The following is a 27,956-nucleotide window of genomic DNA, read 5'->3' on the forward strand; positions in this document are numbered from 1 at the left end:
TTCAAGTCCTCGAGCATCTACAAGATGCCTTCTCTCAATCATTGGTTTACGTCGGCCAAATCCAAAATTTTTTTTTCTCCAAGAAAATCTGATAAACCAATCAATTGGTTGATTATGTTTCAATCTTAGAAAGCAAATTATAAATGGTTTCATATAAATAGGATCGGAGATGAAATTAATATAATGATATAACGTATAATGTGAAAATATAAATAATGAAAAAAGGAAAATTATAATCACAAATTTCTTAAATAAATTATTCTTAAATCTTAAGAAAGCACAAAGAATCAAAATTATAATTAAAAAAAAAAACACTTGAAAACTAATTTCTTCATAAGTATTTTAAAAAGATATTTTTGGAAAAACTTGCTTAAGGAAAACTAATTTGGTAATTATCTAAATTTAGTAATTATCAAGTGTCAAAAAATTATGAACGAAATGCTTTCTAATTTCAAATTTAGTTTATTTCTTTTTAGATCTATTATTATTATTATTTTTATTTTTTATGGAATTTTTATTTTTATTTTTCTTTCTTTACATAAAATATATTTTTTTATATATTTATCTTCTCTTTTTATGAATTTTATTTTTATATTTTTTTTATAAAAAATTCCGTTAATTTTAAATTATTATTAATTAATTTTATCGATTTTAAAAGATTATAAATAAATAGTTTTATTTAAAAAATTGTGTAATTTTTAGTATTTACGTGATTTTAAAAATTAAAAATATTAATATATTTTTATTATAAACATCTATTTTATTGATAGACTTTTATTTTTAAAAAAAAAAAGTAATTAATAGAAGGTTGAAGACAAATGATTTCTTCTCGTTTTCTGAGTGCAGAATCAAGAGCAAGAAAGGGACAGCCAACTAGAGACGATGGAATTTTAACTTTTTACTCGCCATCTCTCACTCTATTTTCTCTGTAGAAGACATTCATTTATCCTTCTTTCCCTCCCAAAATCATGGCTCCATCTTCCTCGCTAACGATTCTCAGTGTTTCCTTTTTTCTCTACTTTTTTGCCGCACAAGCCGTGCAAGTGCCATTTCACCCGCAGGATCTTCTACCCTTGTTGCCGAGGCAAGTCTCGTGGCCAATTCTCAATTATCTCAACAGTGCCGTTGACCTTTTGCCAACGTTTGTGGGAGCTGCCTCGTCTCCAAATGGAACCGTCGAGTGGAAGGGTGCCTGTTTCTACGAGAACGAGGCTTGGATGGAGTTCCACAATAAGACTGGCAGTGAATTTGGTGGTGGAACACTTCATATCAAGGTAGAACTTGGATTATTTTGTTTGGATGTACTTGGGTATAGAAATTTGATTGAGTAGATACATTGGTATTTGCATGTTTGAACATCAATGCTGAATTTAAGCTTCTTATCATGGTGTATAAAGAAGTTAACTGTGGCTTTTAGTTGTCATAGCTTTGTCTGGTTTTGGTGGGTTTCCTCAAATTTGGAGGATTTGGTATCTGGGTATTGCTTATTTGAGGTCCAATGCTTAATCGAGCTCCTCTAGTGCCTGTTAGGGCTGTAAAATGAGTTGTTCGGTGAATTAATGTTGTTGGTTTGCTTGTTGTTAGTTGCTTTTGATGAAATCTCTTTAAGTTTTCTATTGATGGGTTCTAAAGAAAGTATCATAGGTTCCATTTAGATAGATGCGGGATTTGAAATTAATTGTTATTTGAACTTGATATTGCGCTGATGTTCTATAATTTTTCCCTAAAACACAAATTCAATCATTTCAAATACTCACATATCCAAATGAATCCTTATATTATTGGAGGTATGTTTTGATTTTCTAGTTCAAAACGAATTTGTTTGGTGGAAACTTGAAGCTTTGCAATATGCATTATCTTTTAGCCTTGAATAATAGGATGGAAGTTCCTGAATTGAGCTTTTGCGCATTATCTTTTTATTTTTTTATTTTTGGAGGTCAGTGATTTATGCAAATGTAGTTGTATTTTGTTCTTTTGGTTTATTTTTAGTTGATCCTCCTAAATGTTTGATGAATTTCTATTGAATTTATGCCAATGTAAACCTGCATTAGATGTGTAAGGTAATGGATTTTGGGTTGAGCTGTTGCGAATGGAACTTTTGTATCCTAGAATGGCAATTCAAGCTTGGGATTTTAGTTGCTACGTACTCATGCATATCTGAATGATATGTGTCGGTCTTATGCTTGAGAATTGTAAAGGACAAAGAATAATTGAAAAAAAAAAGATTCTTTATTTGGTTTCAATTAGTTTGAATGGCGGTATTGGGTTATTGAACATTGCCACTGGAGTTGAATTTTTCCATAGATGGTTTCTTTAGGAGTTTGGTTCTTTGCTTAGGTTTCCGGTTTCTCTTATTTGATTTTTTTTTCATGGGCTTTGAGGGGTCTTTGGGTCTTTGTCAGTTGAGAAATTCATTGGTCTGTGACTGTGATTGAGTCTACTTAGGAATTTTTATTTCTGCTTTGGGTAGAAGCTTCTTCATTCAGCCATTGACTTCATCAACCATTTAAAAGCATCATTTGTTTGGTTTAGCTATACTATTATTCATTAGCTTCTTTTATTGTGTTATGGACTTTGGCTTCCTTTTCTTTCTTTTTTCCCCCTCCTGCCTCTCCAAAATTTTCTCTTGTAAAAGATTGGTGCTTATAGTTATTGGGGCTTAATGACCTGAAAGTTGTGTGAATGTTCAGGTTAGCAAGGCTCATAGCTGGACATGTATGGATCTTTATGTCTTTGTAACTCCATACCACGTTACATGGGATTATTATTTTCTTTCTCGGGAGCATACATTTGATTTTAAAGAGTGGGAAGGGAAAGCTGAGTATGAATACGTAAGTTCCCATTTCTTGTCACTCAAGACTTCCTGCATTTTCTAGTTAATTTGATGCCAGATTTGATTTATAGATTTGGTATTATTTTCAATGAAATCAGGTGAAAAACAAGGGAATTTCAATTTTCCTCATGCAAGCAGGGATGCTGGGAACTCTTCAAGCACTGTGGGATGTCTTTCCACTATTTACAAATACTGGATGGGGAGAGAATTCCAATATTGGATTCCTTGAGAAGCGCATGGGGGCTACCTTTGAACAGCGTCCAAAGCCCTGGGTTACCAATGTCAGTGCTGATGATATTCACTCGGGAGATTTGCTTGCAATATCAAAAATTCGTGGGAGGTGGGGTGGTTTTGAGACTTTGGAAAAGTGGGTTAGTGGAGCTTATGCAGGTCATACTGCTGTTTGCTTAAGGGACTCTGAAGGAAAATTGTGGGTTGGTGAATCAGGACATGAAAATGAACAGGTAACTGTTAGTGTTACAGATTGCTCAGATATGTTACAATGTATTGTTTCAATAAATTGAAATTTTTACTGATGATACCTCAAAATCGTCAACCTTAATGGAAAATTTAAATTCTCTTTGGTTTAAATATACATGCATTTCTTCCTATAGTTTATGTAGGGGGTATGCTGCTGCCAGATCTGTTGGATTGCTTCCAATCATAATGCCAAGACATTCCAGGTGAATTAAGGCCATGCATTTGGTGGTCTCAGAAAAAACCTTGACAGCTCTGTCTGTAATGATACCTGTCTTTCAGATTTTCTCTACACGGGAAATTAAATTCATCTGTTAATGTAGTTCTTTATACTTACTCCCTCTCTTTGGCTGATTGATGCTGGACCTGCTACTGGAGATTCCAGGTCTATACATTTTAGGAAGAAATTTGGGAAATTTAATTAAGTAGTAGTAGTCAAAATGATAATAGCGTGAATATAGACTACAAAGCAATAGAAAAGAATGTGAATTATACTAGAAAGATTAGATCTTTAGAATTAAAGGAAGCACTTAAGAGAATGAAAGTAAGTAAAGCCTGTGGACCCGATGGAATGCCAATTGAAGTATGGAAATGTTTGGGAGATATGGGAGTGGCATGGTTAACTAAATTGTTTAATAAGATTCTAAATTCAAAAAAAATGCCTGATGAATGGAGGATGAGTATTTTAATACTCATTTTTAAAAATAAGGGAGATATACAGAGTTGTTCAAACTATAGAGGAATTAAACTCATGAGCCATACAATGAAGCTATGGGAGAGAGTTGTGGAACATCGACTACGTCATGACACTTCTATCCTTTCCAATCAATTTGGCTTCATGCTCGGTCGTTTAACTATGAAAGCGATTTTTCTCATTAGAAGTTTGATGGAGAAATATAGAGATGTGAACAAAGATCTACACATGGTTTTTATCGATTTGGAGAAGGCTCATGATATTGTTCCAAGAGATGTCTTATGGAGAGTGTTAGAAAAAAGAGGGTATCTATTAAGTACATACAAGTATTGAAAGATATGTATGAAGGAGCAACTACTATTGTGCGAACAGTGGGAGGGGACACAAGAGATTTTCCTATCTCAGTTGAATTACACCAAGGTTCAACTGTAAGCCCTTACCTTTTTTTCATTAGTTTTATATGAATTGACGAAATATATACAATAGAGTATCCCTTAGTGCATGATGTTTACGGATGATATATTTATGATAGATGAGACGCGAGAATGAGTCAATAGAAAGTTAGAACTTTGGAGAAGTACTCTAGAGTCAAAGGGCTTTAAGTTAAGTAGAACGAAGACAGAATACATGCATTGCAAGTTCAGTTAAGGCGGAATTGGTGATAGGGAAGGAATTAGTTTGGATGAAGTGGTACTATCTCAAAGTAATCACTTTAAATATCTCGACTCAGTCCTTCAAGTAGATGGGGGATGTGAGGAGGATGTTATTCATAGGATTAAAGCCGGATGGTTGAAGTGGAGACGTGCCACGGGAGTTTTATGTGATCGCAAGATTCCCAATAAGTTGAAAGGAAAATTTTACCGTACAGCCATACGACCGGCCATGTTATATGGTAGTGAGTGTTGGGCACTGAATGAGTCATATATGTCTAAGATAAGAGTTGCGGAGATGAGAATGTTAAGGTGGATGAGTGACCATACTAGACTAGATAAAGTCCGTGACGAGAGTATTAGAGAAAAGGTAGGAGTTGTGCCAATTGAAGATAAATTAAAAGAAGGGAGATTGAGGTGGTTTGGTCATGTGAAGCATAGACATATGGAGGCTCCAGTTAGACAAGTAGAGCACCTTAAGTTAGGTGATAGAAAGAAAAGAAGGGGTAGACCTAAACTGACCTGGAGGAGAGTAGCACAACATGACCTAGAAGCATTACACATTTCAGATGATTTAACCCAAAATCGTTTAGAGTGGAGAAAGAGAATCCATATAGCCGACCCCAAATTTTTGGGATAAAAGTTTAGTTGAGTTAAGTAGTATTTTACTTATTTAGGAGTTTGAGTTGATGTAGTGTTCCTAATTAGTATTAGTTTCATATTTTCTTGTTTGGGATACTATAAATACTTATATCATTTAGGTATCTTAGTAGAGCTTATTGTAACTGACAATTGGAAATTAATCCTAATTTAGAGAATTTTGTTTTGTTTCCTTCGAGTGTTTGTTTGTGGTTTTACATCAATTTGTGTCAAAGCCCCATGGGATCCGTATTGCCTGTGTCTTAGCAAATTTAGCCAGAGAACAAATTTTGCTTTTGTTTTCGTGGACTGCTTATTGTTATTGATGATTGAAAGTCAATCGAAATTTAGAGAATTTTGTTTCATTGCCTTTGAGAATTCTTTGTGGTTCTACATCACTGACCTTCCTTACCCTATTCAAACTCACATTTTCATCCAAGTGAGGCAGCAAAAAGAAGCCTTTTAGTAGTCCTATAAAAAAGAACACTTCTAACAAAGCAGCTACTGCTTCCATCAAGAGATTTTGTTTTTTAATTTATATAACTGCCATTGACTGACTGAATTTTTGCCCTTTGAATTTGTTTTTGTTAATTATGATTGCCATAAATGTTACTTCACTCTGTTGTTGTAGGGGGAAGATATTATTGCTGTGTTACCGTGGGATGAATGGTGGGAATTTGAGCTGACTAAGGATGACTCTAATCCACATATTACACTGCTTCCTCTGCATCCTGATGTGCGGGCCAAGTTTAATGAAACTGCTGCATGGGAGTATGCATTGAGCATGAATGGCAAACCTTATGGATACCATAACATGATATTTAGCTGGATAGACACCATAGATGGGAACTATCCACCCCCCTTGGATGCACACCTGGTATTGAAATGATCTTATTTGAATATACTGTTTTCTGGTTGAGTTTCTATTTTGTTGATGCTATGATGCTTTCTTCTTTCTTTTTGTTTGTCTTTGTGATGTTGTAATTGTACCACATCATTTGTATAATTTGGTGGGTCAGTGCAGAACTTTGGTCCAGTTCTCTGTTTGGTAATGTTTAGCGATGATCTGGATTGTGTTGCTATGATATACTTGAATCTTATTCTTAGATGATAAAAATGTATGCTGAAAGGTAGTCTAAATGTTTATACATACATAAATATTCTGTGAAAAAAAAGGACTTAAATATGGTGAAATGCCAATTTGTGAGATTTAATTAGTGCTACCAGTCAAAAGAAACTTAACTAAGCCTGAATTTGTTTTGTGGAAAGTAGCTTGTGTACAGTGGAAAATATTTTCTGAGACAATGACTTATTTGTTATTGCTTGTTTGCAATGCTCAAAATCTGTTGGAAAATTTTTTTCGAGTACATTATAAAATATTTATTGTCTTCAAATAATTAAGGCTATGAAAAATGTTTGGATTTATAAGAACCTTGTATTTGTCTATTTATAATTGAATGTGAAGAAAATTACATAAAAGGGTAATTTTGGTTGCCACTTATGATCGCTGGTGCCTAGTGACAGCCAGAGATAATTGGTGGTCTTTGGTAAACTAATGGTTTGTACCCATGCGGTTTTCTTATAGGTTTCTTTCATTTATACAAGTTTATGAACATCTGGAAATGAATTTTTGTTCTGAAATTCACTTTGTTCTGAAAGCGAGAAGCCATTCTATTGGAAAAGGCTTAGGTCTTGTTTATTTGTGGGAAATGTTTTCCGTTTTCAATTTTCTAATTTTCTTCTCTATTTCCTAGTTTTTCTAATTTTCCATTTTCCAAGTGAAATTTTGAGAAACTAGAATAACATGTTTTTTGTGTGATTCTTTCACCATTATTCTTTCATTTTATTAGACTTTATTGATTGAAGTACTATGTTATTAAAAATTAAATATTTAAGGTATAAATATGTAAATGTTTCACAATCTAATAACTTTTTATTATAATAATGTCAGTTTTTTTGGAATAATTTTCTGGAAAACAAGGTTTGGTTTCCATAACTAAACAAGGCCTTAGTTTCCCTTTGACCAACAAAACATTTTCTATTAATCAAGTTTCCTGAACTTGCCTATGCCAGACATTGGGGAAAATGTTTCCCACAAACAAAAAGAGCCTAAATTTCTAAAAGTTCAGATAACTTGTTTCAGTGCACTTCTTGTATGGAATTTGTTTCAGTGCACTTCTTGTATGGAATTTTAGAGGTTTTCAGTATTCATAGGTGTTTAAAATTGGCTGTGGCCCTGCAGGTTGCATCTGTTATGACAGTATGGAACCAAATACAACCTGCTTATGCTGCCAACATGTGGAATGAAGCCTTGAACAAGCGACTCGGAACAGAGGTATTTTAACAATTTGCTCTACCATTTTTTCCTCTTCTATCTGGCTTGATAGAAACAACTTTTGTATTGATTGTCAGTTGCAGTGGATTTTGTTTTTCGTCGTATGGAGAAGATGATTAAAAAAAAAAAAATCCGTATCTGATGCTTTTCTGGATAATTGACAATGTGCTAATGAGTTGCATATTGAAATACCCCATGAAAATTCTGTCAACTGACAGTTCATGGGTCTTAGCCAGTATGTCTTCTGCCATATCCATATGATTTGCATTTATTCTTTACCACCAAACCACATATTTGGGGAAGTCAAATGATTGGATTACTGGATGATCCTTAAGTTCTAAATGTTGGATCAGTTGGTCAAGTGCGAATGCTTGTGTAGTTTTTTTTTTTAATAATATATTTTTTTTAAAGTCATAATGCTAGTTATATGTCATCATGTAATGTTAATTGTGATGCATCATTACTAATTTTTTCAACAACTGATTTAGTTTTTGTGCTTCATGCAGGGTCTTGATCTTCCTGATATCTTAGTAGAGACTGAAAAGCGTGGATCATCCTTTGGTGAACTGTTGACAATTCCTGAACAGGATGATTGGCTATACACTGATGGGTATTCAACCTCCTGCATTGCTTTCATTCTGGAAATGTACAAGGAAGCTGGACTATTTGATCCAATTGCTAGTTTTATACAAGTGACTGAGTTTACGGTTAGTTTTTCAAGAATGATAAGATATTTGTTTGACCTGAGTAAAGATATATATACATATTTTTTTTTTGGTTGAATTTCTTTAGTCCATAAATGAATGTGATACTTACTTGCATGCATTAAGTTCCAGTTTGGTGCTTCGGATTAATTTTATTACCTATGAAGGGGACAACATAAGAAGCATATGTTATTATTTTTATTTCTTCGTTGGAATAGATTGAATCTGGTTTCTGATTTTTCCTTCAGCTTAGGTGGTGTGCTAAATTTACAATTTGTTTGTGGAGTAAAATTATGGAAAGATAATGTTTGAATTGTTAAGAGTTCTCTATTTCTTTGCTCTTTAGATCTTATTAGCTGGATGGCTGAACGTTTACCTTCTTCTTATCAATTTGAATTGGAGTAAACTAATCACTAGTTTGAGAAATCTTTTAAAATTTTCAGCAGCTATGTTTGTGTTCGTTGAAAATGTGACTGTTTTCTAATAATTTGATATCCGAGTTCCTTCAAAGCAGTTGACAAGGTGTACATGTTAAATCTGTTCCATTGATGAAAATGCAGATTAAAGATGCCTACACACTCAGGTTTTTTGAAAACAACTCAAGTCGCTTACCGAAGTGGTGCAATGATGGAGACAATGTGAAGCTCCCCTTTTGTCAGATTCGTGGCAAGTATCGAATGGAGCTACCAGGATACAACACTATGGATCCTTATCCCCATATGAATGAAAGATGTCCATCACTTCCCCCAAAATACTCTAGGCCACAAAATTGCTAAACAACTTTAATTTCTCTAAGTTATTATACAACGGATGACGTCATTGGAGGTTCATGCAATGCACTGTCTCTTGATACAACATCTGGAAGCTGCCCAAAGGAGAGTTTAGCATGTCGGTTGTAGATATGGCAATGATGCTGTAAAATTTTAGAGCATTAGCTATTAAATGTATGGTTTAGAGAGTTGTGAGAACATGAATTGCTGTGCACAGAATGTTAGACCGTTTTATGTAGGGTTGAGCAAAGTTCATTTATAATTGAATTGAACTAATTTAATTTGGATTTTCGTTTTACTTTTGCAGTTGTTGATATTTATTTAGGGTTGAGCAAAGTACGTTTGGTGGGTACTTAGATTTGTTGATTTGTTCTTGTTCATATTGGGTTTGTTGTTCCTATTCTCGTTGCTTTTGCTCTATCTATTTGGTGTTTGATTGTTATTCATGTTTACCTTCTTAAGATCGACTCAGAATGTACGTATTTAATTTTAATTAATCTCAATTTAATTTCCTTTTTTTTTTTTATTTTGTTGAGATTTTTTGTGCTCAAGATGTTGGATTGAATTTGTTCCCTTGACATTGTTCATAGATCTTGAGTCTGGAACAATAAATTACTTTCTATGATAGAACCCTTTTAATTTTTAAATTTTGCATTGTAAAATTTTTTTTATTTTTATATCAATATTTTTTAATAAAATGTTTAATATTGACAAATCCAACATAATACTTAATTAACATTTCTCTTCTTTCTTATGCCACGTGTAATGAGATTATCTATTAATTTTACTAGTTGTAATATCGTTGCCCTTTTAACTTTGTCATTTTTAGCACTATTATCTTTCGATTTTGTCATTTATAATAGTATTATCCTATAATTTTTTATTACTGAAATACAATTATATAAATTTCATCTAATATAGATACATCATGCCTAGAAACTTTAATCTTAATTTGTCTATTAATTAATATATATTTTTTTAATTTTGTTAGCATATTTAGTTTTTTATATTTTTCATTATAAATAGTATATTATTAAAAAAAAGAAAATATTGTTAATTCGTCTTTATTTTTTTTAAATTATATTATTTATAATAAAAAAATAAATATACTAACAAAATTTTAAAAAAAATTAAAAAGAATTATATTGCTTAATAGACAATTTAAAATTTAAAAATTTCATCATACATTTATATCATGAGAGAGGAAAGAGAAATTTATTTATTTCTAAATACTAACTAAACGTCGTGTTGGATTTAGATTTATTCATGTTAATATTTACTAAGAAATCGATAATTAAAAGTTATAAGGATTTTATTGTGTTAAATTAAAAGTTATAATAATTTTATTATGAAAAATTTAAAAATTAAAAGAAATTATAAAATTACAATCGGATAAGTTCACCAACGACTATTAAAATTTATTATTATTTCTATTTGGTTGTTGAAATGTTAAGAAAACGATGGATTGAAATGAACAGAATCAATTTATTTTGGTTCGATAATTCGATTTATCATAAAATGCATTCCTATTTAGCTTGCAAAAGTCAACTTTGTATCAGGAGGCTCAAGATACTTTAAAACATTTGTTTCTTTGGTGCGATTTGGATGGGCAATCCTTTAGTTGAAGCTGGCATTGGATCCCTACTGAAGCAGTCATCAGAAGACAACTTCCATGTAAATTGAGTGACCAGATAGTGGATTGTAACAAGGGTTTCAATCTTTGCAAACTCGGATCCTGGACATATGCGAGGTCCCCCTCCAAATGGAATGTAGCAGTAGGGTGGAATTGAAGATGGATTCTCAAATCTGGCTGGATCAAACTTCTGAGGCTCCCGGAATATGCCATCGTCCATTTGAGTCATGCTCGTAACCCAGAATATCTGAATCATAGATAGCGAGGGTTATCAGTTTTATGTTTCCAGTTGATCTTCAAAAAAGTACTTAAAAATGCAACAGAAATGAGGGTTTCACTTACTTGCCACAATTTAGGAATAATGTATCCATCATTCTCTATATCCTTTACAGCTTGACTAAAGCCACCAAAGATAGGAGGGAACATTCTCATTGTCTCCATTGCAACTCTCCAAGTGTACTTCATCTTGGTAATGTCTTCCCAGATTAAAGACTCTCCCCTGTGCTTGCCCTTAGCTATCTCTTCTTGTTCTGCAACCCAATATCGCAAAGCGATACTTATTGTTTTCCTGTTACTAAATGGAACCGAGTTCAAACCAGGACGAGCAACAAAATGTATATTTCAGACACATACGTTGAAGAACAGCGTTGTAAACAGAAGGATCTTAGCTAAAAGCCTTATCAAGAAAGTGAGCACAACCGCTGAAGTGTCATGTCCAGCAGTCATAACAAGCATACTATTGTCCACAATCTCCTCCTCGCTTATTTCTTCAACATCGTTCGGATTGCGACTGCTAAGCATGCAAGTGATGAGATCTTGGTGAGGATTAGAACCCATTTCCTGGAGTTCCTTCCCCTTTTCACCTATAAGATCCTTCAGCATGTTCCGAACACTCTTGCTTGAGTGGATGCTGCGGGTGTAGCGAGTGAAGGGCAAGTTAATTGGGATTGACCACATTCCTGCTATCATCTCTTGGAACAAATCCACAAGCTTATCTCTTCTAGCTCCTCTTTCAATTCCAAATAGAAGAGTGCAGATTATATTGAATGTGAGTGTCTTCATCAAGGGTAAGACCTATCAGCAATGCAAGAAAAGAAAATTTATTTGAGCTGTCTTCATCAAGGATATAATTTATCTTGGTTTAATTTTATCCGTGCTTATTGAACTTTATCACTGATTTCTTCATAGTTACTGATATTCTATCATTAAAATCACTTGATTTTTTAATTTTGCTTTTAATAGGTCAATTCATTACGGTTGCTCCATAATAAGCTATAGATCAAATATGCAAATCATAGAAATAGCCTCAAGCAATGTAAAAATAAGATTGTGCAGCTATCAGCTACATAATCATGTGATTAATTAACTTACAGTGACCTCCTTCTTGCATTGCCAGTACTCATCAATATGCAACCTAACTTCCAGATCCATTTTGCCCACATACTGCTTCAGCGATTCAGGCTTCAAAAAGGACATAAGAGCATCCCTGACACGCTTATGATCTCAGCCACTCAATTCCAGCAAGCACCTATCACCCAATATAGTCTTAACAGATTCTGTTTGACTGTTGGCCAGAATGCTGCTATCGCTGGCGAACGCAAACTTGTTTGCAGCCTGCCCATATAAGAAAACAGTTGGCTTGCCAAAAAGACACATCTTTGATATGGGACCAATATTTTTGTATCCTTTTCTCAAGCCATTTTTCTGCAGTATTGCCTCTCATGTTTTGGAGAAGGCTAAGGCTTTGGCCTATTATGGGAATTCCTAGTGAACCTGGAGGGAGTTTCTTTGATGAACTTATCCTTTTGGTAAGGAGAAGGAAGATGGGAACAAGGAAAACAAAGACAGAGAGAAGGGTATTCATCCTTTTTTAAGTTTCTTGGGCCTCTTAGTATGTGTGTGTGGCAGATGAAGCTATGCTTATGTAGTATACATTATAAGACAGCAAGTGAGATTACAACGGAGAAATCAATAATTTGTTGGTTTTCAAGTTGGAATCTCTTCCTTGGCTTCAAAATGTACCAACCATCAACCAGATGACAAAAACAGGAGAAGGTAAAAAAAAAATAGTTAAAGAAGTGAGACGTATGTTCAGCATTCTACAATTCTGTATAAATAAAGATGGGTGGAAATGTTTGTGGTATTTCCAGACAAGATACCATTTTGCCGTAGTTTGTCGTTTCCTGGGTCCAGCTACAGACTGGAGGTGGCGCTAGCTTTCGCTGGTTCCTCATGAGAAGAGTACAGAATTTTCTCATAGTAACATATTAATTCTTTTAGAGATTCCTATGCTGAATATTTCCAGAATGCTCGATTCAAGTAGCAGCTCAGAAGAGTGATTTTAGAAGGTGAGTTGAGCCTCAACTCAACTTGAAGGGATCTAGAATCCAATTCTAATAACCTTTGTAGTCTCTCCCTTCTATTGGCGCTCATGTATACCCTACTTCTAAGGAAAGAGGAGCATAGGATCAAAGAGTTTTTCGTGGAAAATAAAAGAACTGCTATTACCATTACCAATGGGACTGTACATTTCAAAATATCATATTTCACCCAAAGGTTTTCATTCTCCATTTGGCTTTTGCTTGCAGGTCATTTGAAAAAATAAATAGGAAAAGAAAAGAACTATATTAAGCATAATGTGGAGAACACCGCAACAAAGGTGAGAACCAGGTTTCTAATTTCTTTTACTCTCAATGGCAAGGAATGTATTGTTTCATACAGAAACTAGTAACGCATAACGTGCTGGTACAAATTTGTCCAAGGAATTAAAAGCTCCCAATACAAACATCAGAGTTTCCATATCTCAATACGTATGTCCAAATTAGTGGTATACAAACCCTCAATGCCATCACTCAGCCTTGGCTGGAATGTGGTTGCCACCAGTTGCAATTTTGTACACATAGAACGCAGTCATGAGAGCACTGCAAGAAACAACAAAGGTTAAGTGTAAAGCTGCTCATAAAAATTGAAATGAATGTTTCTACCAACAATGAAAATCACCAACTATTTACATAGCTGTCAGATAAAAAGAGAAAAATCTTCAAGGTATTCAAAGATTTTAATCATATGGTTTGCCCGCAACCAAGAAAATTTAGGCAGTGGCATACATGAGAAGAGAAACTGAAAAGCAGTATGAGTTAATGTGCCACCTGAACTTGTCATAATGTGCCACCTGAACTTGTCATAATGTGCTCTAGTAATCTAGTTGAGCCATCATTTTTAACAGATTTGGTCATGAAAAGTTCACAAGCAAATAAAAATCACAATAATTAAGACATCAATGTCTCATCCCACTCAAAGCAAGCCTCCCAGAGCTAGTTTGTTTTATGCTTCAAATTTTACTCATTAACGCTACCCAGCTGTCCATTTCTAAATTTTATCTATTTCTCTTACAACTTTAAATGCTCTAGCCAGCAGCAGTATCTTCAAACTGGTATTTAAAATCAATGATAAACATCTAACAATTGTTACCAGCACATTGACCGAAACTAGCAGAGAAAAACCAATTCTTATCTAATTGTTACTATATATCATAATAAGATGATAGATCGTAGGTTTTCTAATGTTGTTGGTCCCTATTTAAGACAACTGACAAAAAGAACATCGCAAACTACATCTGTTTGGCTATCAAAACCCACAACATTCCTGTATCTAAGTTGGGTAGCACATCTGGTATGCGAAGGCCAAATTGGCTGGCCAGGAAAGATTTCCCCTTCATTTTGCTTCATTGGTGACTAATATTCTGTGGTTTGATAGATGTGATATTTGCACTTAAGGAGATTTCCCTAGCACATTATCAGTCCCTTGTGCAGAAGCTGTGTAATGATATTGTTGTGGAATTAACCCACGTCAAGACTCAAGAGGTCTACTATTACTATTCTAGTCATTTTGTCCACCCAGGACATAACATACTGGCTTTCATTTATTAAAGTGGATATTGATGCAAAAATAGGTTGCAAGCTAAATAGATTTAAGCCTATCAATGATGACGGGCCAACACTCTCACTCCTTAACAAACACTTCCCCCACACACCAAACCAACAACACAAACCACCCCCCCGCCCGCCCCCCCCCGCCCCCAACAACAACACCCCCTAAAAAAGAAAATATTAATAAATAACTGTCTATCTTTTAGTGCATAGTCATGAGTTAGCTCAATATGTCTTCCATAAAGTGAGAAACCCATTGCTTTCAAAGTTCAGAGACCTACTCTTAAACAAAGATATGCTGGAACGCATGAAATGTTATGCCTATTCAAGTGTGATAGCGGACAATCACCGAGGTGGGTATTTAAAAAGAAGACCTGAACTGTATGGACATAAGAGTATGATTTCTGTTACCTTATCCCAGTAATAATACCAGCAGGCATAATCTTGGAGGTTTGCGCATAACGCTGTCCCATGACGAATGTCAGTGCTGCTGCACAAACTGTTCACAGAGCAAATGAATCAGTACAAAAACAGATTTCGATATGAAATTAAAGGAAGAATTACAGTGAGCACAACATGAGAAGAGAAGTGAAAAAAAAAAAGGCAATGTAAGCCCCTAGATCCTAAAGCTACTCTTAGCAAATTTCAACCGGCAAAAACTGAAGCTATACAAATTACCCATATAGTTCCAGCAAAGTGTCGTACCTGGGATCTAAAACCAAGAAACTCAATGCCAGCAAACCAGAAGACTTACCCTAAACCAAGAAAAATACGCATAGAGAAAAAGTGAAAACGTAAGAAAAGATTAATAGTACCAGTTTCGATTGCAAAAGCAAGATAGGAGTTCTTTCGCCTCCCAAAAGCCTTGAGACTCAAATATCCAGCTAAGACGAGGAGCAACCCAGTGCCCACTCCTCCACCCAACGATGCCATGCTCCCCTTCTTGACATACCCGACCAGTCCTCCTACCACCAGAATTAGCCCGTAAGGGATCGTGAAGCAGAAATCGTGCATTTTTCTTTGCTCAAAGTAAACTTGGGTTTCCCGGATCAAACAAAGAAAAAGTCCCTCCACTGCGTATATAGTTTCTATGGCTATGACCAGTTAATGAAACTTTCTCAGATGTACCATAGTAGCGCGTGGAATACCGTCGGTCAACTGCTCCCCGAGTCAAAATTCTGTGCTTCGTTTTTGTTTTATTTTTACTTACCCTTTGATGATACTAAAATTACAAGTTTGTCACTGGTGACGTCGTCGTTTTTGGGACAAACCAGGATATAATGAGTGCCACGTGGCAATATTGATTACCGGAGTGTGCCTGGCACGACATGGTAATGGTAGTAGTTGTTGAATCCTCGGTGTAGCTAAACGGCGACGGATAAGACAATGCCCAATAGAATTTTTCAAGGTTTAAAAACTTTGATTTTATGCTTGAGGGTTCCAATATGGTTCCAAGCAATTTTGATACAGTTCTAGTGTTAATTTTAATTTTATATATTTTTACCTTTAAAATTTTCAAATTTTTATATTCATTTTAAAATAGAAAAAAACATTTTTAATTCTAATATAAAAATAACAATAAAAATAATAATAATAACATTAAAATAATAATATTAATATTAAAAATATATTTCTTAATGAAAATATTATATTATTTTTTACTTTTTTCTTAATTATATAATTTTTAACTAAAACATACGTATAATTAAGAATTACAATACTAATTAATGTATTTAGGATTAAAATTATTTTTAAAAGTTAAAAAATAAAAAATAATATTAAATTATATGCTCTTAAAATTAAAGATAATTAATATAAAATATAAAAAATATATGTATAAAATTAATTGTTTAGTTCAATTCTTAATAAAAAGTCAGAACTAAACAAAATCAGTAGATCAGTCCCCTTTGATTGGAGACCCTAGAAACCGTACATAGCCCTAATGCGGTCAAACCATCCCGTCTCTGCCTCTACACTCGGATAAAGAACTCAGGTCTTGAGAACAAGGTGTGCGCATCCATTCTCCAACACAGTAAAGAGACAAAGCACCCTCTTAATTCTGTTGGGATTGCCAACTGGGACTTAGAAATGTTACTGTGTTTACGGTTCCCGATGTTAATTTTGGTGCCTAGTTGTTATTTGGTTGCTTGAATACAATTCGAGTTCAAGTTTTGCTGTCCTTTCCTTATACTCGACAGACTGACATAGCAGGGATTTACATTTTCTGCTTGGATGATAAAGTGTGCTTAGATATTGGTGGATTGACCTGTTGGGTGACATTGTGTTTTCCTGTTGAAAATTTTACAAAAAACTCTCAATATCCTTGATTGTTTGCATACGCGCATGAATATTATGAATTCTTTTGCCGTCCAATCACTAATGACATTAAGATAGTTGAGATTAGAGTTTAGCCTTCCGTATGGTAGACATTGATTCTTCATCAGAGAGGAAGACGGGACAGAAATCTGCTGTGGAGTCTGATATTTCCAAAGGATTGTTAATGTACAGTAGCAACATCCTATCAGCAAACAGTCCTCAACTCTCTAAGCAAAATATTTGATGTGATAATGCAACCAACTTGAATTGGATGTATTTTGTTCTCTTGGCAGCAATGGTTTGAGTTTTTCTATATAATCACATAAACAATACTTGGAGGCATTTGTCATGAAACGGCGAAAAGGACATCTCTGATGTTAGCTGGTAAATAACGTTAGGGGTTAGATACTGGGGCCTGCTAATGCTGGGCAGAACAAGTCCCTGGCGTTGCATGGCTGGGATGGCCCGGGGTGGTTTTTGTTCCCCCAAAATAGGCATCTTCCCATCCCTTTATCTCCGCTCTTAGCATTTAGCAAGGAATCGGATGGCATTGGCTACCTGTCCTTAAGAGCAAGAAAATCATGTTAAATTGACGAATTTGAAACTCATCTTTCGTAACGGACCAAAATGTTTTTCATATAATACAAGTTATAAGTTGCAGTCATTCAATAAAAAACATAAGTTGCTTGTACAATACAACAACAGCTGCTATGGTTGAACTTAAGACTATTTCCAGTCAGTCGTACACCGGAGACAGGATAACAGGCATGCACAGACTAGAGTTAAGAGATTGATTACCCATTGGGTCTGAGACCAGAATTTGATTGATATTACACATGCAGTCTATCAATTCTAGCATCAACTATTTGATTGACATAACCATGTAAAATATTTACATTGACCTCCATAGCATCAACACTCATTGAAATCTAGCAACGTGAGAAGTGGAAATGCAACCATTCTAAGGTCCCATTAGAATCTTCCTTAGTTGTCTCTTTTCATCTAAGCATCCTGAACTAACCAAAGAGGTTATCCAAACTTGATCAGACCTAACAGGCTCGTCATCATCATTCCTGTGCCAGGTCCAGTACGCATGAGTTGAATTCACTAATTTGAGCTCTCCATGACCAAAACTTGCCTCGCGGAAGACTGACCACTCTGGTTGAGGGTTTATGTATCTGTCGGGAAAAGTTGAAATTATTTAACAATGAAAAGATACATTAGATAAAAGAGAAACAGATCTACTGGTGATGATTACACCCTTGAGTAACATTTTGCAGGAACATAGCTCACCCATCCAATCAATAACTTACGTATGTCTAACCTATTCCATTATGTGACACCAAAAATCTCATTGGCATACTGCTTAAGTTGCTCTCTGATTCTTCAATCCACATATTTCTTTGAAGTCTATTTATCCGTTTGATCATTGCAAGCCTACACCATCCTATTCAGTTAACATTTGATTTCGTGTATCTAGTATTTTATTAAGAGACTTAACTGGCTATTAAGCAAAGCTAGTTAATGAACTTAAAACACTTGTAAAAAACAATGAATTGGAGTACGACAGTGTAAGAATAAGAAACAGTCTCATCTCCCATCAACTCATTTGAAAAGCATGGTAGGCATGGCCGCATGGGGATTCAGCAAAAAACATAATTTTCAGCTATCTTCCATTCACATTCAAAGGTAATCAGACAATTTTCCATTCCATTCATATTAATATTCAGTTGCAAATTCAGTGTCAAGAGTGAGGACATACTTGCGGGCTAAACCTTCTCTGTTTCCTCCATCTCCAATGGTTAGATGAACAGCACCACATGGATCCAAGTTTCCATTATTTACACGTTTCTGTCAAACAGACCACCAGATAACATAAGCCAAGACCCGTGAAATTAACTAGTAGTGAAAGTATAGTACCGTACCGTGCGTTCATAAGCATGCACATGCCCAGCTAGCACTATATCCACACCAGCAGCATAAAGTAATGGCTCTATAACTGCCATCATCTCATCCCCTTCACCTTGATGAGCATGGTTGCTATTATACCATGGAACATGGACTAGCACAAGTAACCAAGGTGTCTTATTCCGGTCCAACTTAGTTAGATCAGCCTGTAGATCAAGAAAAATAAGGAAATCCAATAATATGAAAGAGATATTATTTTTCATGAAATTTTGACTCGAGGGAAAAAAAAAAAAAAAAAAAAAAGACATCCTGACTTTTATGTCCAGGAAAATACAGCTTAACATCTCATGGATTAACGATTAAAGGTTGCACTTCATGATGGAAATTAAATATGCACTCTTCATGGCTTATAACTTTCATAGATATCACTCCCAAAATACTATAAATTTTCATATAGTCACAATAGATGAAAAGGCAATATGAGTGGAGGACAAAAGTGAATTCAGATAACTTCAAAATCTCTACACATTAGCTGACACACATAAGAACACATGCATCCAGACAACAGGTTTAGGCAACCACCCAGGTGTCAATGACTTTCTTCCTGGATGTCCTCAGGTACCACTAGGAATCAATCAAGGTCAACAGTTACCACAACACTTGTCAATACATAAAAAACCCATTGAAAATATTAAAATTTCTTATTTCAAAGAAAAAATTATCTCTTTTGATGCATGAGATTTTCTAATTCATTTATTGAACTTATTTTTATTATAAAATTTTTCAATTTATTGCAGCAAAGAAAATAGAACACAATTGAAAGAAAGAAGAATATTACTAACCTTGAGCCAGTTATATTGTTCTGAATACTCATCATAATCCGTAAAGGAACCAAGCATAATAACATGGGCCCCTGCAACTTCAAAAGAATAATAAAGATTTGAACTTGAACCACTCTCCTCAAAGGGCATCTTCCATCTAGAATTATAGGATTGAAATCCATCCTTAATTATTGGTATACTTTCTTCTTCATGGTTCCCTTCTGTCACCATCCATGGCCTTGAACTAGCAAGTGGCTGGACCAATTCTCCAAATGTGTCCCAGCGGTGCTGCATGTAATCTGCATATGAAAGGTCTCCAGGGAGCAGATGCACATCATATTGACATTGATCAATGTGGTCTAGGGTTGATTTAGTCCATCCAGTTTGGCCTAAATCTCCAGCCACAGCAAAAGTAATTGGCAACTGAGCTGGAGGAGTCTTCAGTTGGAATTCAGGACCTTGTCCTCCACATCGGTAGAAGTAAACTGTATTGGGTTCCAATGGCCCAATGACAGTGTGGTGTATCTTTCCAGAACTATAAAATAGATAACTATAAGATGTGCTCTCCCCATGAGACACAGCACTGTATCTTCCAGGTGAAGTTCCATATTCAACAGTTGACAGACAAGATTTATCATCAGTGACCCATGACACTCGAATGTGCTTGTCTCCAGCCAAAGAGATGTGCACCTGCAGTAGAGATTTTTGTGACACAGAAGCATTTCAAACCAAGTGGCATAACCAGAAAGAACAAAAATTAAGTATGTCAGGAAACATCCCTAATTCCTTCCAGCAGATTCCACGAACAATTGATCCCAAAATTGGAGGCAATTAAATCAAATCCCAATTAAAATGCAAAGACGATTGATGTAAACACAATAAAAAAAACTTACAGCTTCATCAGTATATAACCAATTATTTGAATGAAGCTAGAAAACTAACAAGTACTCATTTTATTGGCACTGGAAAAGAAATCCCAGATGAAAAATTGCTGCAAAACAAAATCAGAACCATACATGATGACTCCTTATCGCACAAAGTCAACTCATCAAAAGATGCAAATCTCACACAAGTTCCAAAATCCTGGTTTGGGAATAACCATTGAAATTAATAAAATTTAAAAGCACAAACACGCACATACACACAAAAGCATCAAAACCAATCAAACAGAACCCGAATGTAGAAGAAAAACGCAAAACCCAGATCGTATGACAATAAAAGAAACGATGTAACAGTACTTAAAAAAATATGTGATTATAGTGAAATTTGGATAGAGGAATAGAATAATAAAGTAGAAAACAATCGATTAAATTATAAACTACCTGCTGGGGATGAGAAGAAGGCGTCGAACGCCATGGGAAATACAAGGTTTTGCGAGGTGGAGGTCTGATGTACTCAGCCGAGACAGTTGAAGAAATCAACAGAAACACCGCTAAGAAAAATTTTGGCTCCATTAGCTCAATTTCAATAGCTCTAGCAAATCAAGGGACAAGTGAAGATTCATTTTCAAGTAATCTGAGGATTTTCAGGGAGTAAGTTTTAGCTCTAGGTGGCAAATGGAGGTTGAATGACGGATTCACCCCTTGTTTCTTTGCGCACCAGTGGCTTGGATGTAGGGCATTTTAGTCAACGAGGCATTTTAGTCAACGAGGCATTTTTTGAAGCAGAAATGTGCGTGAATGCCAGCTTTAATTCCGGTCCTCGTCTCACATAAAAACACACTAATGATTGTCGTTTTTGCTTTATCATTTTTCCCACTGACAGTGACTGGTCCACCTATTCTATTCGATGCAGGGATATTGAATACATGAGGCTAATCACAGTTAATACACGCGCAAAGGCCAAATGCACTCCTTAATTATCCTTTTTTTTTTTAATCAAATGATCGATGGAAAAAATTTATTAATTATTCAGTTCATATTATTAAATCAAATTTTTTAAAATAACGATTTAATATTTTTAATTATATTAAGTTTTTTTAAACTTAAATTAAATAACTTAATTTGTAAGAATTTTGAATTTTACTTTTAAATATCTTAATTTAATAAAGGATAATTTACTATTTTATCTTTAAATTTAATTGGTATTATGATTTAATCTTACATTTTAAAAATTAAATAATTTAATCTCTTATTTATATTTTTATCAATATTAGAGATATTTTTATTTAATATTATCATTAATTTAAATAAAAAAATAAATATATTCTTTAAAATAAATTATTATTTGATATTTAAATTTTTATCAATATTACAATTTAGTTCATATATTATATAAATTGAAAGATTTTGTTTTTTAATTTGATAATTGATTAAATTATTAGAATTTTTTTCTTATTAACTTTGTTTTTATTAAATTTTTTTTGGAATTCTTTTTGTAGAACTAAAATAACTAATTTATTTGATAACAAGTAATTTTAATTGAAAAGAAACATAAGTGAAAAGTTAAATCGTTTAATTTTTAAAATATAAAAATAAAATTATAATATCAATCAAATCATAGGTGTTAAATAAATTTTTTTTTAATTAATAAATGTTATACTTTTTTAAATTTAAACTAATAACAATATTATATGAGAATATCTGTGATTTTGGTAAAAATATAAATAAAAGATTAAATCATTTAAAATATATAAATTAAATTATAATATTAGTTAAAATTCAAGAATTGAGATAATAATTTTCTTTTTAATAAAATTAAAGGGACCCACTTGACAAAAATCTAAGGGTTGATTTTTTTTTTTTTTTTATGTCGGTGCTATAAAAGGATGAAATTGAGGTCTCTAAATCACAAATTATGCATATCAAAATCCACGTTGCGTTGGGACCCAGGAAATCCAAGCAACCATTTCACTTGCGCTAAGGCCTACAACAAAACCCTCTTTACGCCTTACTGCATCAAGCCCAGCCCAATCCTCCGAAACCGTGTCCTTCCTTCCCACGCTATAAATCCATCCTTACCCGAACATCTCATTATCTTCATTAAGCTTCACTTGTCTGGAATTGGGAATTATATACCTCCAGTCCCTTCCTCTCCGCTTTTCAATATTTCTAGATCCTGCCCTCCTCAATTTCGATTACGCTTATATGATGCAACAGCCGGGAGCCGGAGTCGTCCCTCAGCAGTTGCCCACGGATCAGCAGTATCAACAACAGCCACCGCCCCAGCAGTGGATGATGATGCAGCAGCAACAGCAGCCTGTTCCACCGCCCTCTGGTTGGACCCCACCACCTCTACCGCCCCCGTCTCAGTACGGTGTTCCTCAGACGGTTGCGCAGGGTGGTGCCGGTGTAGATTCGAACGAGATCAAGTCATTGTGGATCGGAGACTTGCAGCAGTGGATGGACGAAAATTATCTCTACAGCATCTTCGTCAACACCGGGGAGGTAACTTATATACCTTCCATGATATATTTTTGCTTTAATTTAATATTTATGTGCATCTACCAAGAAATGTTTGCGTTCCTTCTTCATATATAGGTTTGATCGGTGGAAAATGGCTTTATTTGTTTGGATTCCAAATTGTTGCAATTTAGAGTTTTCCTTGTATATAATGTTTGTGTTTCAACTAGCTGTTCATGAAATTTTGAGGAAATTATTAGGAAAGAAAAAGGGACATTGCATGAAAATGTGATGTGTTTATGCAGGTTGGTTGTCTCGGTGCTAATCTTTTGATAATTAACTTTTCCGGGTACAATTTTATTTGTAATTGCATGTGAGATTCTGTTGATGTAGAACTTTTTTCCTCTTTGTATTGCTTTATGGAAAAGCCTGAATGTTGGATAAGATACCTACTTCGTGCATGATAATTGATAAACAAGAGAAATCTACAAATGATATGCATCAGTATATGCCATTTGAATGCAATTAGATTTTTCATGTTGCTTCTTAATGTTATTCTTGTTAGCATGCAGGTTGTTTCAGCTAAGGTTATTAGGAATAAGCAGACAGGCCTCCCAGAGGGTTATGGTTTCATTGAGTTTGTTTCTCGTGCAGCAGCGGAGAGGATCTTGCAGACATACAGTGGTGCATTAATGCCAAATACTGATCAGAATTTCAGGCTAAATTGGGCTACTCTTGCAGCTGGTGAGAGGCGTCAAGATGATGGCCCTGATTATACAATTTTTGTTGGAGATTTGGCTGCTGATGTCAATGATTACCTGTTGCAAGAAACATTTAGAGCTGTTTACCAATCTGTGAAAGGTGCAAAAGTTGTCACTGATAGGATCACTGGGCGCTCCAAGGGCTATGGGTTTGTGAGGTTTGATGATGAAAATGAGCAAAGACGTGCCATGGTTGAAATGAATGGACAGTACTGTTCTACTAGGCCCATGCGGGTTGGGTCAGCTGCTACAAAAAGGCCTGCAGTGCAGCAATTTCAGAATGGTATGTGTTGTTGTTTTCGCACTTATTGGACATTGTTGAATGGAATGTTGTTTTTTTTTTTTTTTTTTTTTTGCTACTGTTCAATCTGTGTTTGCACATTAGGGTAGAATAAAGCAGTAAGTTAGTTGAATGATTTGATTATTATTCATTCCTTTATTATTATTTTTTTTTCCTTTTTCCTTCCCTGAGTTGATTTTGTCCAAACAGTGTTCTTAATTTGTTGGGCTTTCAGTTTTGCGTCGGAGATTGATGGAATGTGGAAAGTCATTTCCTTCCAATACTTACCTTTGTGAACTTGGGCACATTTAATTCAGTTAAAACATGCATAATCTTATATAAAACTCATGTTGTCTTAAAGCAGGACACCAAGAGGCTCTCATTTTGGGGGGCCTGGAACTGATTTCAGCTGAAATGATTCCACTTAAATGCGTGGCCTCATTTTAGGTCAGTTATGTTGTTTATCATAAGTTTACTTATTTTTCTTGTGGCATTTGCTACATTCACAGAATTGCTTTTCCAGTTCCTTACTTTTGAAAATTTACCATTCATGTTGAGTTTATTCCTTCTTTTTCCCTCTTTCAAAGAATAGTTTAATTCCTTTCCAGAATTCCTTAATTTATGTTTATTGATAAGAACCGCCGTTTCATTTCTTCATAATTAGGGTTTTTTTTCACTGTTTGCTTATGGTCAACACCTTTTCTAATTTTTTATTTGATATTCTATTTCATGTGAAGTTGTGAGCTTTGGATGTTCATTCCAAATGCTGGAAATCACATGATGTAACCATAAACATAGATTTGTTTCCATGCTACTTGGCATTCCTTTGACTTCCCTTCTTGCATTTGGTGTCATGCTACAGCTCCTCTTCTACTTCCTCCTTACTTACATTGTGCTTAATTTCCTCTAGCTATTTGTTGCTTGAGTGCATTATTGACCTACACTCCAATCTTGTGCTTATAATATTCTAAAATCTATGTGCTTGTGTGAGGGTCATTTTCGTTAGAACATGTTTAGTAGGACTGGAGGCTGAATGGAATGATTATTCTATTCGTATTGATTGGATACAAAATGAAAGATTAATGTAGTGTGGCAACGATTTTCATTCCTACAGCTATTTTATTTGGTGGAAGTAGAGAAGTGATTAAGATGTAGATAATGGAGGTGGCAGTCACTATGCCAATGATACTAGTAGCAAACTGATGGTGGTTTTGGATGTGCTGGTGAAACTATGGTGATAATAGCTGCCACAATGAAATGGTGGATGGTGACTTAGCCAACTTTATTGAATATGAGGTGTGGATGGTAGCTGTAAGTGCAGAGGTGGTGATAGTAGTGATAGAAGTGACAATGGGTAATTAATTGATCAATGTGATGAAACTATCATTTCGACATGAATTTCATGTGCCATAAGCATTACATACCAAAGTCATTTTGATGGCAAAATGTAAATTGGAATTACACTAGGTTAGCTATTTTTCTAAACGGGAATTGCAATATGATTGTGATTGTATGACATTGGTTTTTCAACAAATTTGATGTTGGGCTAGACTGCTAGGGCAGGAAATGCTTCTAAGGTTTTCTAACAATTAAATGTAATCTTATGCACCTAGGAACTAGTTCATTTGGGTTCCTTCTCCCCCTTGCAAACAGAAGACTAGTTGATTCCGTTCAATTGATTTAGTTTCGTCTGGAAATTGTTATTGTGATTTTGATATGCTTTTTGATATTACTGAAGGGTGCTCTTTTAATCAATTTAATTATTTATTTTATTTTTTTAATTCCTTTTTTTTAATTGGTTCTTTTTGATGCTGATCATCTTAAGATCTCAAAATGTTTAAAGGATTTCTAGAACACTTTACATTGACTTCTATGAAGATTTGGTTATTATTGATAGCATTGAACTCACATGCTTATCAGAAGAGGTATATTTTCGTGTTGAGGATGTTTGATTTGGTCATACCACTTGGTTTTTACCTGTTTCCTCCATGCTAAGAGCTCTGATTGCTTTCTAACATCCTGTTTTCAAAAGCTACTCTCCATGTGTACTTTTTTTTTCATGTTATATTTATTCATATTTTAGTTCACATATATTCCTGGTTTGCAGCTTCCTTTCAGAATACTCAAGGAAACCAGGGAGAGAATGATCCAAATAATACAACTGTGGGTAGTTTATTTCACCGACTGTTCACATTTGTACATCTTGCTCTAAACTATTAACTTGCTACTCCTCTTCGATGCAGATATTTGTTGGGGCATTGGATCCAAGTGTTTCAGATGACCATTTGAGACAAGTGTTCAGTAAATATGGTGAGCTAGTGCATGTGAAAATACCTGCAGGCAAGCGATGTGGATTTGTTCAGTTTGCTAACCGGTATTTAAGAATTAGCCTACCTGAAATGTCACATATTTTCATTCTTGCCATTATATATTGGTTTTTCAATATCTGCACATGATGTATTCAGGGCTTGTGCTGAACAAGCGCTGCTGATGTTGAATGGAACCCAGCTAGCAGGACAAAGCATTCGACTTTCATGGGGGCGCAGTCCTTCAAACAAACAGGTGCTGTTTGTACCCCCCTTAAATTATGCTCAGTTTTTTGACAGTATATATTCCCATGTATTTTACAAATTAAAAAGGCATCCATCGGTAGGTCCAGGCTCAGCCAGAACAAAGCCAGTGGAATGGAGGATATTATGGCTATGCACAAGGATATGATGCATATGGATATGCAGCTTCCCAGGATCCTAACATGTATTATGGTGGCTATCCTGGATATGGGAACTATCAGCAACCAGGAACTTACCAACAGCCACAGCAGGTTGGTTAGAAATAACAAGTTTAGGACTTTTGTTTTTTTTTTATTATTATTATCTCTTTTTTTTTTCAAGAGGTTAGAGCTATAAAAGATACATCACTGTCATGCTATGACTATATTTGTTCTAAGCTAAAGTACATGCTCAATGCAAAGTAATCAAACACTAATAATCAAAATAAAATTGATAATACAATTAATCCGATGTTGGTGGGGCTTGAACTTGGGACATCTTGGTTTCAGGGTGATCTTAACTAGTTCCACCCTCGTTGGCAATGTGTCATTAATTAAATAGTACCCAGTATGTTGTTAATTGTTGTTTATTTAAGCGGTTGATACTGTTACGTTTCTGCTATGTACAGTGATCTGTTCAGTTATGTTGCTGGATGAATTACAAAGTTGGCCCGGATTCGTGGCAGCACAACTAGAGGTTGCAGTTGTTTGCACTACAGAGTCCCGACTGTTGTACAATGCTTGGTGTTTGGAGCTAGGCTTTATACCATTTTGTTTTAGCTTTAGTTTATTGATGAATCATGGCTAGTATGTTTGAGGCATCATCTGTGGACATCGCTGCACTTCGATATCAATCATGATTCATGAATTGTCGGATACCGCTCTTGTGCTGTGTCCAGTGGAAAATTGATACTTTCTTTTAATCATTACTAATATGTTGTTTGTGCTTACTGTTGTGGGTGCACTAGTTTGTCTCCGAGTTGCTTTATATGTTTTTTTTTTATTTTTTTATTTTTTTGGAAACAACCAATGTATTGCCTTTATTTTTGCTTGAACTGCTCAACTTTCATTACTGACGAAACATTTTCGAGAAGTATGCAAGTAGACCATGTTTCTTGCGCTAAATGCTTCAATATTTCCTTATTATCGACCTTGAGCGGGGTGTTATGTATCAAGGGTGTTATGTATCAAGGGCACAATTAGATCAATTCAACATGATTCCGTGTACATTTTGAATTTGACTTGATTTAGCGTAAAGATTTCTCACTTTAATTAATTAAACCACCTTCTTTGTATTGAAAAAAAAAAAAGTATTGA

At 34.7% G+C, this 27,956-nt stretch overlaps 4 protein-coding genes, 1 long non-coding RNA gene and 1 pseudogene across 8 annotated transcripts; 3 read left to right on the forward strand and 3 right to left on the reverse strand.

Annotated features, from left to right (window-relative positions):
- The first annotated feature begins 805 nt into the window (after nucleotides 1–805).
- LOC110662371 (uncharacterized) lies at nucleotides 806–9,400 on the forward strand. Its single transcript, XM_058136315.1, has 7 exons — nucleotides 806–1,274; nucleotides 2,691–2,831; nucleotides 2,932–3,297; nucleotides 5,925–6,170; nucleotides 7,536–7,628; nucleotides 8,135–8,335; nucleotides 8,893–9,400. The coding sequence occupies exons 1-7, from the start codon at nucleotides 969–971 to the stop codon at nucleotides 9,106–9,108; spliced, it is 1,569 nt and encodes a 522-aa protein (XP_057992298.1). The 5' UTR covers nucleotides 806–968; the 3' UTR covers nucleotides 9,109–9,400.
- A 1,276-nt stretch (nucleotides 9,401–10,676) lies between these two features.
- On the reverse strand, nucleotides 10,677–12,599 carry LOC110662370 (cytochrome P450 716B1-like; annotated as a pseudogene).
- On the forward strand, nucleotides 11,664–13,290 carry LOC131173892 (uncharacterized). The gene is made up of 2 exons (XR_009144199.1): nucleotides 11,664–11,802; nucleotides 12,132–13,290. It is a non-coding gene; the product is annotated as an uncharacterized LOC131173892 (long non-coding RNA).
- Nucleotides 13,291–13,391: 101 nt separating this feature from the next.
- Nucleotides 13,392–15,775, reverse strand: LOC110662369 (protein FATTY ACID EXPORT 5). Its single transcript, XM_021821327.2, has 3 exons — nucleotides 15,480–15,775; nucleotides 15,076–15,163; nucleotides 13,392–13,656 (listed from the first exon to the last, which is right to left on the reverse strand). Exons 1-3 carry the CDS (start codon nucleotides 15,676–15,678, stop codon nucleotides 13,584–13,586), a joined length of 360 nt encoding a protein of 119 aa, XP_021677019.1. The 5' UTR covers nucleotides 15,679–15,775; the 3' UTR covers nucleotides 13,392–13,583.
- A 1,815-nt stretch (nucleotides 15,776–17,590) lies between these two features.
- Nucleotides 17,591–21,257, reverse strand: LOC110662367 (purple acid phosphatase 18). The gene is made up of 5 exons (XM_021821321.2): nucleotides 21,032–21,257; nucleotides 19,731–20,399; nucleotides 18,906–19,094; nucleotides 18,743–18,831; nucleotides 17,591–18,158 (listed from the first exon to the last, which is right to left on the reverse strand). The coding sequence occupies exons 1-5, from the start codon at nucleotides 21,161–21,163 to the stop codon at nucleotides 17,942–17,944; spliced, it is 1,296 nt and encodes a 431-aa protein (XP_021677013.1). The 5' UTR covers nucleotides 21,164–21,257; the 3' UTR covers nucleotides 17,591–17,941.
- A 1,416-nt stretch (nucleotides 21,258–22,673) lies between these two features.
- On the forward strand, nucleotides 22,674–27,589 carry LOC110662368 (polyadenylate-binding protein RBP45C). Of its 4 annotated transcripts, none has more exons than XM_021821322.2 (7): nucleotides 22,674–23,095; nucleotides 23,623–24,094; nucleotides 26,199–26,254; nucleotides 26,335–26,465; nucleotides 26,557–26,653; nucleotides 26,731–26,912; nucleotides 27,269–27,589. In XM_021821322.2, the coding sequence occupies exons 1-7, from the start codon at nucleotides 22,796–22,798 to the stop codon at nucleotides 27,294–27,296; spliced, it is 1,266 nt and encodes a 421-aa protein (XP_021677014.2). In that variant the 5' UTR covers nucleotides 22,674–22,795; the 3' UTR covers nucleotides 27,297–27,589. The 4 variants fall into 4 exon arrangements, with proteins under 4 accessions (XP_021677014.2, XP_021677017.2, XP_021677015.2 ...); XM_021821323.2 differs by having other exon boundaries at nucleotides 22,675–23,095; nucleotides 26,745–26,912; XM_021821326.2 differs by having other exon boundaries at nucleotides 22,675–23,095; nucleotides 26,751–26,912.
- Nucleotides 27,590–27,956: the final 367 nt, after the last annotated feature.

This window comes from Hevea brasiliensis, chromosome 15, assembly GCF_030052815.1.
Source record: "Hevea brasiliensis isolate MT/VB/25A 57/8 chromosome 15, ASM3005281v1, whole genome shotgun sequence".
Lineage (NCBI taxonomy): Eukaryota > Viridiplantae > Streptophyta > Magnoliopsida > Malpighiales > Euphorbiaceae > Hevea > Hevea brasiliensis.

Excerpts from the sequence above, each read along its gene's own strand:
- LOC110662369 (XM_021821327.2), bottom strand. The coding sequence starts at position 15,678 with ATGCACGATTTCTGCTTCACGATCCCTTACGGGCTAATTCTGGTGGTA. Across the intron at positions 15,164-15,479 it reads TGCTTTTGCAATCGAAACTG|TTTGTGCAGCAGCACTGACA; the intron begins GTACTATTAATC and ends CTCTGTGAACAG. Across the intron at positions 13,657-15,075 it reads GGTATTATTACTGGGATAAG|TGCTCTCATGACTGCGTTCT; the intron begins GTAACAGAAATC and ends TGTTTCTTGCAG.
- LOC110662367 (XM_021821321.2), bottom strand. The coding sequence starts at position 21,163 with ATGGAGCCAAAATTTTTCTTAGCGGTGTTTCTGTTGATTTCTTCAACT. Across the intron at positions 19,095-19,730 it reads AACAATATAACTGGCTCAAG|GCTGATCTAACTAAGTTGGA; the intron begins GTTAGTAATATT and ends CTTGATCTACAG. Across the intron at positions 18,159-18,742 it reads AGAGAAGGTTTAGCCCGCAA|ATACATAAACCCTCAACCAG; the intron begins GTATGTCCTCAC and ends TTTTCCCGACAG.
- LOC110662371 (XM_058136315.1), top strand. The coding sequence starts at position 969 with ATGGCTCCATCTTCCTCGCTAACGATTCTCAGTGTTTCCTTTTTTCTC. Across the intron at positions 1,275-2,690 it reads GTGGAACACTTCATATCAAG|GTTAGCAAGGCTCATAGCTG; the intron begins GTAGAACTTGGA and ends GTGAATGTTCAG. Across the intron at positions 8,336-8,892 it reads TACAAGTGACTGAGTTTACG|ATTAAAGATGCCTACACACT; the intron begins GTTAGTTTTTCA and ends ATGAAAATGCAG.
- LOC110662368 (XM_021821322.2), top strand. The coding sequence starts at position 22,796 with ATGATGCAACAGCCGGGAGCCGGAGTCGTCCCTCAGCAGTTGCCCACG. Across the intron at positions 26,255-26,334 it reads ATGATCCAAATAATACAACT|ATATTTGTTGGGGCATTGGA; the intron begins GTGGGTAGTTTA and ends TCTTCGATGCAG. Across the intron at positions 26,466-26,556 it reads TTTGTTCAGTTTGCTAACCG|GGCTTGTGCTGAACAAGCGC; the intron begins GTATTTAAGAAT and ends TGATGTATTCAG.